Raw genomic sequence first — 13,186 nt, forward strand, 5'->3', positions numbered from 1 at the left:
AGAGAGAGAGAGAGTCGGGGGGGAGAGATTTGACTGTAAAAACAGAAAAGATATCAATCTTTTCAACATGATGCAAATCTTTAATCTTATCCTTCATCTGAATTTGCATGGTTGTAATCTGACAGAGGGCAAGTTATTTATTCTAGTTGTTAAACCTTGTTTACTTTACAAAGGATATGTTAAAAGGTCACAATTACAGATATAAAAGTATTTATTTAAATTGAAAATGTAAAGCTAGCCTATACCTTTAAGCTTTCTCATTGCTTAAATACTTATAAATGCTTTCATTGCCTATGCTCATCTCTCACTGTCTCATTGAACAGAGACTAAATGAAAAAGACGGGTAGAGTGGAAATTTTCCTTATTCGTTCTTGTATTTGCATAAATCCAGACCCGTTTTGGCAATACTCAACTTTGTACAATGCCTCAACTTCACCTTAAAATGTGATGAAAATATTGGATAAAAAGAAAGGCAGTCATAGGCCCCTATCTTGCACCCGGCGCAGCGGGGCGCGAAAAGCCAACGCAAGCGTCTTTGTTAGTGTAAGACCGACGCAGTTGTCAATTTCCCCTCCAGTCTCCATGTCGTTTAAATAGCAAATTCACCTGCGCCCATGGGCGTGCTGGTCTAACAGGGAGGTGTGTTCAGGTGAATTCTTGGCGTATTGCTATCTTGCGGCAGCAGAAAGTGGTTGCGACATTGACCAACAAAAACCTGGTCTAAAGTCAGTAGCTCAGCATTTCATTATTTTAACAATGCATTAGTAAAACGCGCCTAGGCTCATGCACAGCGCGCACACTATGCCACACACATACACACGCAATGCGCTAAGGTACAAACGCGCCTGGCTTTTTAAAGGGAATGGGAGATGACACTCTGATCTGACACACCTACTGCGTGAATTAATGAAGACACTAAGTACAACCCTTTTGAACCATGCACCGGGCATACAGACCCTTTTCTCCGCCGTCAAACTAGCAAAAGTGGATTTGGACACACCCTAAACGCAACTGCGCCAGGCACTTCACATTGTGCGCTTAGATAGTTAAAATAGGGCCCATAGTATGTTAAACTGGTTTGTTGGGGCAAAACCTGGTTTCAGTTGTTAAAAAGGCTTCTCTGCAGAGACGTGGTCAATGTTTCCAATCAATGTTATCAGTATAGTTGCAAGCTGAGTAGAATTGGTAATCGTATAACATCAGTCCCACAGCTGCATCAGCCTCCTGTCTGTGGACACAATGCTGCAGTGTAGGGTTTTTGAGCATACTTTCAATTACAAGCTGCGCTACAGGTTTTTAGACATGAATGAATGAATGAATTAGAATCCCTTTGGAAAACCTGAAAATGAATGTCAATCTAGGTACCACCCAATGCAGCACATGCAAGTAGAACTACAGTGGGTCATGTGAAGCAGTTTGTTTCCCATGAACATGTGTTATTTTTTCATTTCCTTGTGATCTCCTGTAATACAAAAGCAGGAGCTCTGTTCTGTTATATCTGATTCTGGCAGCAGGCAGGACATTCATTTAACTGACAGACCTGCTGAGCACAGCGTGTTCTGTCAATTCACATTTTCTCATCCCTTGTGTGTGAGAGTCTTGTGTTTGTTTGTTTCCACCATCATTAGAAGCCCAAAGACAAAAGAGCCAATAATTACAATTACAATTAAATGGGCCCCTATATGACAAATATACGGACTTATTAGGTAAGAGATTCAACTTACAACATCAACACCTTATTAGGGTTCTCATAAAAGTCAGGTTACCATTTCTTTGAGCAGATGAACAATGGTAATACATCATCTGAGAGCTTTTCTTATTTAAAAGCAAGTTTCACATAATCATTACTTAATAATAATAATAATAATAATAATAATAAATTGACTTCATAAATTTTCACAAACTCAAAGCTGCTTACTTGTTTGAACTACACGATTAACCTATGACTAATTCTTCTTAAAATTACATAATTTAGTATTTTTGTCTTCTTAACTCTTGCCAATTACTCTATGGTTCACCGACACAGCTGGCTCTTGTTTCTGTTGTGTTCATGTTACTAATCTGCAGCCCCTCCCTGCAGCCACCCACAGCCCTGCAGACGGGGGACATAGAACGTTTTGCGTGACAACAGAGTTTCATAAAGACAACATCACTTCCTCAGGCTGTGGTGAAGCCAGAGCGAGCGACGACAGACAACTACCTTTTTAGACTTAAAATAACCAAAGATTTAAGATGGTGACGTGTGAATCCATTTTACACACCATCCACATAGTTTAATTGTGCAATCTGTAATCTATTTAATTACTAGCCAAACAACAGATGAGGAACTAGCTGGATGTGACACCAAAAAAGTTAAACACAGTTAAAAGTTATTGTCCATTTTTTCCTGAAATTCATTTTGTGTTGTGAAACGAGCGTAGGGCTTTCTGTTCCAAAAAGCTTTATCAGTTAATCCACTATGCTCACAGTCTTCCACTCTCTTTGTCAATCATTGATCATCCATTGTAAAGAAACTATTTACCTGGAAGACTTCTTCATGGCTCCGTTACAGTAACAGTCAACAGTGGTGAGCAGTCAGAGCGGTTCCTGTCCTGTTCAACAACTACAGCAACACACAACTTCCTGCTTCACTGAGCAAACTTTTAGCTCAGCCTAAGAGGCCCCATCATCCAATCAGAACGCTTTTCCTGACTGCGCAGACCCACACCCTCTGCCCGGTAACCACACCCCCTTTTACCAAGCACTGTTGGAAATCTGATCCATTAGCAGAAAGACCCGAGAGAGAGGGAGAGAGAAGGGAAGAGGGAGAGAGGAGTAGGAAGGAAAGAATTGACGTGTGGATGTTGATTAAAGGAAGAACAGCAGAGATGAGAAATATGGAGAAAAAAAAGAAGGAGGTTTAACTGTTCATAAGAGAGAATAAACAGTAGTAGAGGATGAAAATTGGATTTAGAAGAAAGACAGTACGCAATAAAAAAAACATACAAAAGTGTGTGTGACTCTGTATAACCAAAGATAAACTTCCTGCGGGTTTGTTTACCGATGACAAAGCGAACCACGTGTTGTGTTTACTTGGCTGTGACACGTCCATCAGGCTAACAGCTGTGGCATCACAAAGACGTATAGCCAGCTAATTGTAAAACATAATTCATGGTGACATCCCAGATTTGCTGCAGGCGAACATGAAAAGCTGACTGTGGAAGTGTTACGGACACAGATGATGATGAGACAGATCAGACGGTCCTAATGATGACAGGTAATGCTGTGCAGACTCCATCTCTCTCTGTCTTCTCAAAAACACAGTCTGAATGAAGCCTGAGTGTGCTTTAAACTTCAAAAACTCTAAACCAGCAGTTCTCAAGAGTCCCAGCAGGTCCCACACTAAAGGCAGCGCAGAGGCAGTTTTTCCTCTAGTCTTTTCCCATGCTGCACCAATTTCCCAGATTGTTTTATTTTATATTAAAAAGGGTCTGTACTCAAAATGAAAAAACAAACAAAACAAAAAAAACATGAATTTTATTGGTGTAGCTATCATTCTAATCAAGAGACAGTGAATACTGTGCATGTATTCAGGTATTCAAATTACCTGTCTACTGATGACTTGATCTGGTTATTGCAGGTCATTTCTTACCATCTGAACTTGATGGGCTGGTTCAATATCTAATAAATTACAGTCTGATCACAGAGAGAATTTCCATTGCAAATGTTTTTTCTCATACCAGTATCTTTAATAAGTCAACCATCCGTTTTCTATACTTGCTTATCAGGGCCCATTACAGCAATCTATAGCGACCCACTGAACTCCTCCACAGCCCTGCTGACCCAAAATATACAAACGTGCTCTCTGAGCTTGTTAGACGAGTTTGTTTTTGTTGTAACATCCGGTTTAAAATGTTTTCTCTGTCTTTGTGTAAAATGTAACTGATGGTTGTTTTTCTAGTGTCACACAGTATGAAGAAATGTCTGCGGTATGACGTGTACGAGGTGTTCAATCAATCAATTTATTAACGGAGTATAATTTATACAAGATTCACCATCAAACTGAACAAGGTTGTTACCCTTTGCCTCCGGAGGAGCTGCTGGAGGAGGTGGTTCGACTTCGACTCTCCGCTCCCATCTCTCTCCTCACCATGGTGAGACGCTCTGTGGACATGCTCTTCCTGAACGAGAGGAGACAAAAGTGTTGTTAAGGAGAAATCAGTGTGTTTTCACATTTTCACTTAACTTTGGCCTTCCTCATCTCTATTTTCTAAAGCAACTACTAAAAAAAAAAAAATAATAAAAAAAAAGTTCCACCCCCAGTTGATTTCCCTGGTTTTGTATACCTCTTAATGGACTGTAGCACCTCCTTCTTAGGAGAGGAAGGGGAGGAGAGGAGGCGTTTATGTTGAATGTAGCCATTACTCAGAGGTCTGGAAGGAAGAGCCTGCAGGAGCTGACGCACTGAAAGATGACAAATTATTATTAGCTTCAGCATATGAGAAATTGACAGATGTTAAAAACAAATCTAAATCTGAGTCACTTTGTACAGTATGTGCAGAATTTGCTGCAAAAACAAATTTGCAGCACAGACTTTTCATCCTCTGCATTTGGCTATGCAGAGGTGAGAAGGAGAGGAATTTTATTTTATTTTTGAAATTAGAAATTAAAGGTGTCAAGAGTCTGACACTGCAGGTGTTGGGGTTGAACTGGTATCAGGTGACTGGATTGCAACATGCGGGACTTTGAAATGCCACCTACAACTTTTAATAATCATTTGATTTATTGTTTTTTTGTTTTTACAAGTGGTAGGCAATTTCTACTGATGACTATATGGAATAAAAAAGACAGTATAATCCCATATGAAGTAGTGTTGACAGGACATCAGCTGCAGCAGTACACTGACATGTCACGGCACAATCTTTCCTATTGGTGGCCAGGCTGAGGTGGGTGTGGCTTACCTGCATCAGAGCTGTAGGAGTTTACAAAGTGGAAGTTAAGGAGACTGGGAGGACAGTTGGAGCAGGAAAGACATGCGTTTCTGAATGTGATGACTAAGAATCCTTTTCCCCTATCAAGTTGTCATAATGTTATTTGTCCACGTCTTAAATATCTCCAAATGAAGTGTCAACGGAGCACTAACCAACCAGTGTTGGACCACAGAGAGAGAGAGCTGGTCGGCTGACGGAGTGGAGCAACGCAAAGCCAAGAACAACAGGTAGGCCAGTGTAGCCAGTCGGCAAATTTTCAACTGTAGTACTAGTTACCTAGAACGCATGTCTTTATGTCTTTATTTAACCTGTAGCCTGGCGGCCAAGAGTTTACCTCTGTTGTTGTCACATGCACGGGCTGCCAAAACTTTGGAAGCCCCTAGACGTAACGATAGTGTTAAGTTTTCAAGGGGTTGTGGTAATGGCGTGACACGTTATTGAACGGTTGCTCAAATGTTACCATCCATCACAGTGGTATACAATCTATCTTAGAATTTGAACATAAAACTAGTAGGAACATGTTTACAGAAATACTGATAATGCGTAGTGCTTGGTGAGAAAATTAACTTGGAAACTAGGAAAGGCTGCAGGACTTTGGCTCTCTTTTCTCCAGTTACCTTTCTTACCCTTGCTAGGTGCCGCTGAAGCTGCGGTAGCCAGAGATCTCCTCCCAGCAGCATGGACGCCTCCAGGTTGCATCCCCAGGGTCTGCTCCTCACAGTAACCCAGTCGGCGCAGGGCATCAGCCAGAGCTGCCTTCAACAGCTGGATCTCATCCTCCTGCAGCTGCAGCTTCTGCTCCAGGTGGGAAACCCGGTCCTCTATGTCCATGTTACTGCCAGCCGACACCGTGTCTTCTGGACAGGAGGAGAGAAGATTTTAGATTAGATTCGAGTTATACTGATTGTGCGACTTAACAACATGTTATCTCTGTTTGTTATGAATTAAAAAAAACAGTGTAGTGGTGACTAGTACAACTTTTAGAGCCAGTATACAATCCAGTACACCGCAGACAGGGGGTCTTAGGTTAAACTAAATGACACCCTTTAGAAGGAAGGTACAGCACTGAAGAAAATAAGTCAGTTAGCTTACTCTAATAACTCTATCACATGCAACTTAAAACATTCAAACTTTGAAATACGAGGACAAAGACGTGACAGTTCAGCCCACAATGTTTGACAGATACTTGATTTTATGGACGTGCAGGGCTGAAAGAAAACAGCAACAAGCACTCAGCGATGGCTACAAATAGAAGATTAACAGCTTGGCAGCATGTACAGTATATGTGAGAGAGAAGATATTAGGAAGTTGAGGGTGTGCATCAGTGGGAGTGTTAGAAAGTGAGAGGAGAGAATTAAAGTATAACAACCATGAGTAACTGCTGCCTGGGTGTTTGAACATTTGGGAACATTTATTTGGATATAAATACAAGCAGCTGCTTCATGGTTAAGGTTAGAGATATCTGCTGCTGCTTTGGGAATCAACGGTTAAGAGTTTCTCTGGGGGATGAAAGCATACAGGAAACTTAACTGGTTTTAATAATTCAGACCCAGTGTGAATGTGAGTCAGAGTGTAGGAGAAGGAAAACAACACCAGATACGAGGTTGTGTGGTTGCTTGTATGGACAGCATGGGAGAGAAGAAATTAAAAGAAAGGGATGGAGACAGAATTGGCACCAGAGAAGTGTTGTCCTCTTCATTACATCCTCATGTATTAATATTTAAAGGTGCCCCATTTGCCCAGTTGTGCTATTGAAAATTATTCTGACCGGCAGGTTCCCATTGGGTTTGTATAGTTTATAATCATCTTGTGTGCATTCCGATTCCTGCCAACTGCTGAGGTCAGTAATGTAAATGTGACAAAAAGAAGACTGCTATCTGGTGATGGATGTAAATAATGCAGGTTTTAAATTATTAAAAAAAATGTTTTTGCATTTGTTTTAAAAGGGGAAGAAAATGCACTCAAAATCTTTCTTTGGCTTCCAGGATACAGTACATGCAGTGTTTAGGAAGAAACGCTGATTGTAAATAGGGTTGCCACAGTGTTCCAGTTTCACAGTATGACATGGTATGACAATTAGTAAATAGAAGCAAATGAGCTGCTGTTGATTCCAGCCCCCTCACATCCTTCCACCCTCTTCCTTTATTCCTCCAATATTGGACTCCATCCATTTTAATCGTTCACCATCGTCACACCCACCATGATGACATCACCAGAGGCTGGCTGGATTATTGAAGGCAAACTGCCCAGTGCGGATTATTAATCTGTGGCCCACATTAACAGATTACAGCCTGATAAAAAAATAAGTTTCTCTTCATGCACCCTTCTATACCCTGTCCCCTCTCTGCACTCACCACTTCCTCATGGTTATCACTTATGCATATTTTCATTCAAAAAAGAGACACCTTTTTTAATATGACACCAACTCAGAAAGAAGTTTATTCTACTTGAGTATTGAAAATCAATACTGACCAAATGCAATTATCGGTTTAAACATTTAGGCATGAATATGCTTTTATTTTCCTGCTAGTGTGTTCTTTATTCAAAAGCCCGGTGGTTGTCTGTTGCAAATATGAGATGGGACATAAAAAGATGCTGCAAAGAAAGTATTAATCAGCTTTTTTTGGAAAAAGTATATACTGAATACTTACTAGTATTTATGAAAAAAAGTACTGAACCTTGTCATACTATAGCTACAGAACATATCAGGATTAGCCTCAGTAAAGAGGCCAGTTTCAGAAGAGACTTAAAAAATAAAGGCAAAATATATATAAGATAACATCTAAAAGTAGACTGAGCTTATGTATCAGGCTGCTTGAAAGATAAAATCTACCAAGCAGCTTAAAATGGTAATAACTCAACAGACTCTAAAGATTTACCTAATTTCCTTGTCCTCATTATGTTTAATGCAAATGTCACACTTGCAGTGTGTACTACACCATTCAGAGATTTAAGCTGCAACCGTTTCAAGTATTAACATTTAACTTGCTATTAAAGAGCAGTGCACTTCAAAACGAGTATTGTACAGGTCCCACTGCTTCAGCACGAGTCAATACAACACTCCCAGAATGCATCAGTTCAGTAAGCTGAGCCGGGAGAGACAGAGAATACTGTTACTGTATCACATCTTACAGTCAAATGAGAAGGGAAGTCAAGCTTCATATTTACATACAGAACTCAAGCTAAGGGAAGATTTGCACAGCAGAATGGATCAGTAGCATAATGTTGGTATATCTAAAGCGTTATGCACTCATTTGTCAGGGATCATGGATCTCATACAGGAAGAACAGATGCATTGTACCAGATTGAGCGACCATCTCATTTCTGACTGCAGTCCCAGGGCAGGTAGACACAAACAGTAACACAACTAAAGCAATTCATACAAATACAAGTTCAATCTATGGTAAATGCTCAATTAAATTATAGATCCAAACATTCATTACATCCAACATCTATATATCTATAACCAAGACTTTCCACTTCCGGGATTGTTCTCGTTCTGCCGTAAATTCCCCCTGATGTCCCTCTTCTCAGATGTCCCGTTACTTTCCGCTTTCTTTGTTTTGTAATTCTACAAAAGTTCCACCAAAATAAGTTCCTTGCCGAAGCTATTTTGCAGCAGCACCGTTGCTCCGTCTGGTGCTTAGCACCACCCAAGTTTATTGTGATTGGTTTAAAGAAATGCCAATAAACCAGAGCACGTTTTTCTCACATCCCAGAATGCTGTGTGGACTAGCCAGACCCTCCTCTGTGGCGCTGTGGAGGTAGGTCTGGCAAAGTGAGACTACACCAAACACTATGTAATGCACATGCACAATAATTCATATATTAATAATTAATTTAATCCTAATATCAATTCCCATAGTTTCCATAACAATTGAATAATCTTTTTTTTTTTTTTAAAGCTGTCAGCTCCTAAAAGCCTTTCATTAATCTTCATTGTGGTCTAAATGCTGTTTCTGAGTCAATGACTCATTTAAACATTAAAACTCTGACCTGGTAAATGAATTATATTACATGTAAGATATACTTTGTAATATAAAACAATCCAAATAAAGGGATGTCTCACCTCCTGAAGTGTAATAATACACAAATATAAATCTTACTGTCCTGATACTGTATGTTAGCCACTCTAACTGTCTAACATGTCAGACCCCAGGAAGAATAGCTGCAGACCAGCTGTAGCTAATGGGGATCCTAATAAACTAATCTGAACCAACATTACTCTATCTAGTGATCCCATAGAAGACAGTCACAGTCAGTCATAGTAATTCCAGAGCAATCCAACTCTCACAATTGTTTTTTTTACTTAACTTATTGTAGAAATAAATGACTTTCTTATGATAGAAGGTGAGGTGAAACACAGGCAGTGGGCGCAGGAGAGGGAAACCAATAAGTAGGAGAGGACAGACTGTTGGTGGGAGGAGACAGAGTGAAAGGAACAGAAAGGACTCGTAGCGGGAGAAAGAGATGAATGATTAATCTTTAACTAAATGCAGCAATAATCTTATTTATCTAAACTGCCATTAGCTGACAGACAGAAAGAAAAACAATGAGGGGGAGACGGGGGAGATAGCTAGAGATTAAATGAAACCTGAAACCTGGAAGAGACAGTTTTACTATCTGGACGGTGTCAAATAGTTCAATATTCACTATTCTAGTACACATTCTAGTAGCATGAAATTTGCTAGGTTGTATGTTTAACATGTTTGTTTATATATATATATATATATATATATATATATATATATATATATATATATATATATATATATATATATATATATATATATATATATATATATATATATATGGGGAAATTAAAAGAAACATAAGGTGTATAAGTGATATCTACACCTGTTAAACATGTTAATATTTGGCATGTTTACGCTGTTGACGTGTACTAAACATGTTATAAGAGAACGAGCTACAGAAGAGAAGGATGAGAGCAAAAGAGGAGAGAGAGAAAGAGAGAGAACAAAGATGGAGAGATCAGCAGGGTTCACCTTCATCCCCTCTTCTGTCAGGACACCTGTTTAAAAACGCTGCAGAGCCGGCTACCTATCAATTTGCCCTTGAATTAACACACCCACACCCACACACACACCCACACCCACACCCACACACACTTTCTATTGCAAGCTAACTTTTCTCTCCATCCCAGCACAGTCAAACATTACTGTAAAGTGCTACTTAAAGGGCAGCTGACATGAGGCTGATACAGACACATGGCTGCTAGGATACAGAAAAATGACCACAGAGAGGAAGAAGAAGGGTGGATAAAAGAGAAGGATGGAGGGAGAGGAGGAAGAAGCCAATCAGGAGCTGGAGGAAAGGGAGTAACAGGAAAGACAGATGGAAAGATATGGATGATGAAATGCAAAGCGTGTGTGTGTGTGTGTGTGTGTGTGTGTGGTGTGTGTGAGTGTGTGTGAGTGTGTGAGTGTGTGAGTGTGAGTGTGTGTGTGTGTGTGTGAGATGCTGCCAGAGAGAGACAGCGAGATGGACAATGGGAGGTTGGTGCAGGGCAATAAGAAATTTGAAGGCTGCTGAAATATTCATGTTGCAGTGAGGTGATGATGAAGGTGGAGCTGGTCTCGCCTACCTGCCATTGTGCCACGCTAAGTGCCTGGTCCCTCCTCCTGTCAATCAACCAGAGTGTCAGTCCACTGCAAAACACTCAGTCAGTCAGTCAGTCAGTCAGTCAGGTTTTCCACTTGCTCTACTCTTCTTTCCCTAGAGGCTTTCTGGACTCCCGACTCCCTCCCCTCCCCGTCTGGGGCCAGTGCTCTTTTTTTACACACACACACACACACACACACACACATTCACAAACTCTCATCTCCCATCCTCTCCTACTGAACCACTCCCTCCTCCGCCTCCACTTCCTCCTCTCACCCTTGCTAACAAGACCACTCCCTCTTCCTTCTATCATCCCCTCCCCCCTTTCTCCCCTGGCATACTTCTTCTCCTCCTTCACTTCCATCCCTCCTCTTCATCATCCTCCTCCTCCTTTCTCGTTGGCTACAGGCAGTGAGGACAGAGGCAGAAGGGGTGGAGCCTGGCTCAGATACACACACACACACTGCACCATCATCTGTACAGCCAGGCACCACCAGGAAGAGATGCAGCAGAGACCGCACACGCACACACACACACACGCACACGCACACACGCACTTCAAAATACCAAAGCCAATAATAAATTGGTTCTAAAAACAAGTATTGTTATTAACACTTGTACAAAACTACACAATCAGCTAAGTGTTGTCCCCCCCCCCCCAGAAAATGCCCACAAGGTTGTCAAATCACAGGTCTGCTGACCATACTGTATTCTGTATACTGTGTTGTATAAACCAGAGCACGTTCTTCTCCCATCCCAGAATGCTGTGTGCACTCACAAGACCCTCCTCCGCAGCGCTGTGCAGGAAGGTCTGACAATGCGAGACTACAGCAGCGCAATATGTTTAAATACACCCCTTTTACAGGCTGACTCATCAAAGAAAGGATTCCACCCCACTCGCCACAAAGGTATTTCCAGATGTGAGCACTACACAGAAAAAGCTTGAAGTACAGCTGGAACAACAGCTCAAACTTCCTGCAGACACTGAGAAGAGTCCAGTGGTTAGAGACACAGAGACAGTTACTCCTTTCAGCCATGTGGGGCTGCTGGTGTGTAACTTTGCATATATTGCAGATTTAAGTCATTTAAGGTTATGGTTCATACTGTAGAGCCTCTTACTTTGTTTCTCATAGGTCTCTGTGCTGATGTTGGGACAATACAAACTGAATGAAATGAGCGATGGGATACATTTGATGCAGTCTATTTGTTGAGGAAGGAGCATGACAAATAACAACAAAAAGTGTATTGAACAAATCCTTTTGGTTTGATTTATGCAGCCTGGAGTCCCAGATGGGTGGAGTTTACCTCAGCCAGATCATTTAGATGAAGCCACGGTAGTGGTCAGCCGCACCAGAGAAGCTAAATCACAGTGGTTTCCGTAGGTTTGTTAAAGACTTAGGTGCGTGTATTTGGTGGTTAGGGGTCCTCCCTCAAGAAAACTTTAGGTCTTTCAATAAAAAACAAATTTAGTAGAATTTTGGACCATATCTGTGTCTCAAATGTTAGAAAAGCTAGAATAAATAATAAATAAATAGCACTCAGTTGACCACACTGTCAGAAAAAGAGGTACAATACAGGTCCATTTTAAGGTACAAACTTAGCAAATGTTCCCCTAAAAGTACAAAAATGTATCTTGAAGGTACAATTTTCTACAGGTACTTTGTTGTACCTTTGTTTAAAGGTACATTTTTGATCCTTAAAAAAGGTATAATATTGTTCCTTAGAAGGTACAAACAAGTAAGGTACAAATTAGCTCCTCTGATTCAAGGTACAACAATGTACCTTTGAGGGTACCACCCCAGTGACAAGCTTTTGTTCCTTAAAATAATGTTTGGTACTTTTTTTCTGAGTGCAGCTACAATCAGAGAAGAGTAATTTAGCTAGTTTTAATGCTCACAAATGAATTTACATTCATTTAGCTTAGGTGGTGCCTAAAACTGCTTGGGTGCTTGGCCTAAGCCTTATAATAGTAGGGGAAATGCTGATTTATGTTGCCCTGTAGGACATAGAACATCTACTCTGCACCGGGGTACAATGAGACTAAAAAACCATAAAAGGGAGAACACTAAATGTATTTGCTGAAGATGTGACCAGGTTGCAAACGAGAGCCGATCTGATGAAGATCACGGTTGAGGATCTCTAGTTACAGTGTGAGGACAGATGGCAGAGGAGGAAAGAAAGCAAAAGGAAAGGGACAGACGGACAACACAAAAAGGAAGAAAGACTGCTGATTGAAGCTCACTTGGCAGATGCTGCACAGCTGATATCAACAGCGCACCCAGACTCCAACCCAATCATGGCAGACACGACGATACCTCCCAGTCCACTCCGTTATATTCCTACTCTGTTCTGTCCACCTGCGTCTCGCCTGCTGCAGCACAGCAGGGGGCGGAGACACCGTTTCCCTCCTGACGTCACGGGATTCTCAGGTTTGGTTCACACAGGACTATTCTCAGCAGCAGCGTTAGCACCTTATCAGGGTGAACATGTTTTGCATCAAGATCCAATATTTAATACTGGACTTAATTTAATACTGCACATTCCAACAAAACAAGTTCCTTCCTGAGGCCCCCCCCCCCCCTTTCCTTTTGGGC

General features: G+C 41.1%; 1 protein-coding gene across 7 annotated transcripts in view; it reads right to left on the reverse strand.

The window, feature by feature from the left end:
• eml2 (EMAP like 2) overlaps window positions 1–13,186 on the reverse strand; it is a 31,934-nt gene that overhangs the window by 15,618 nt on the left and 3,130 nt on the right. For 2 of the 7 annotated variants that reach the window (XM_032512045.1, XM_032512043.1), the window contains exons 2-4: window positions 5,597–5,827; window positions 4,326–4,443; window positions 4,059–4,160 (exon numbers count right to left, since the gene is read on the reverse strand). In XM_032512045.1, coding sequence (XP_032367936.1) covers window positions 4,059–4,160; window positions 4,326–4,443; window positions 5,597–5,827 — 451 coding nt within the window. Of the gene's footprint in view, window positions 1–2,521; window positions 2,679–4,058; window positions 4,161–4,325; window positions 4,444–5,587; window positions 5,828–10,575; window positions 10,837–13,186 lie in introns of those variants that run through there. The other 5 variants (XM_032512042.1, XM_032512044.1, XM_032512046.1 and 2 more) reach the window with 4 other exon arrangements.

This window comes from Etheostoma spectabile, chromosome 3, assembly GCF_008692095.1.
Source record: "Etheostoma spectabile isolate EspeVRDwgs_2016 chromosome 3, UIUC_Espe_1.0, whole genome shotgun sequence".
Classification (NCBI taxonomy): Eukaryota; Metazoa; Chordata; class Actinopteri; order Perciformes; family Percidae; genus Etheostoma; species Etheostoma spectabile.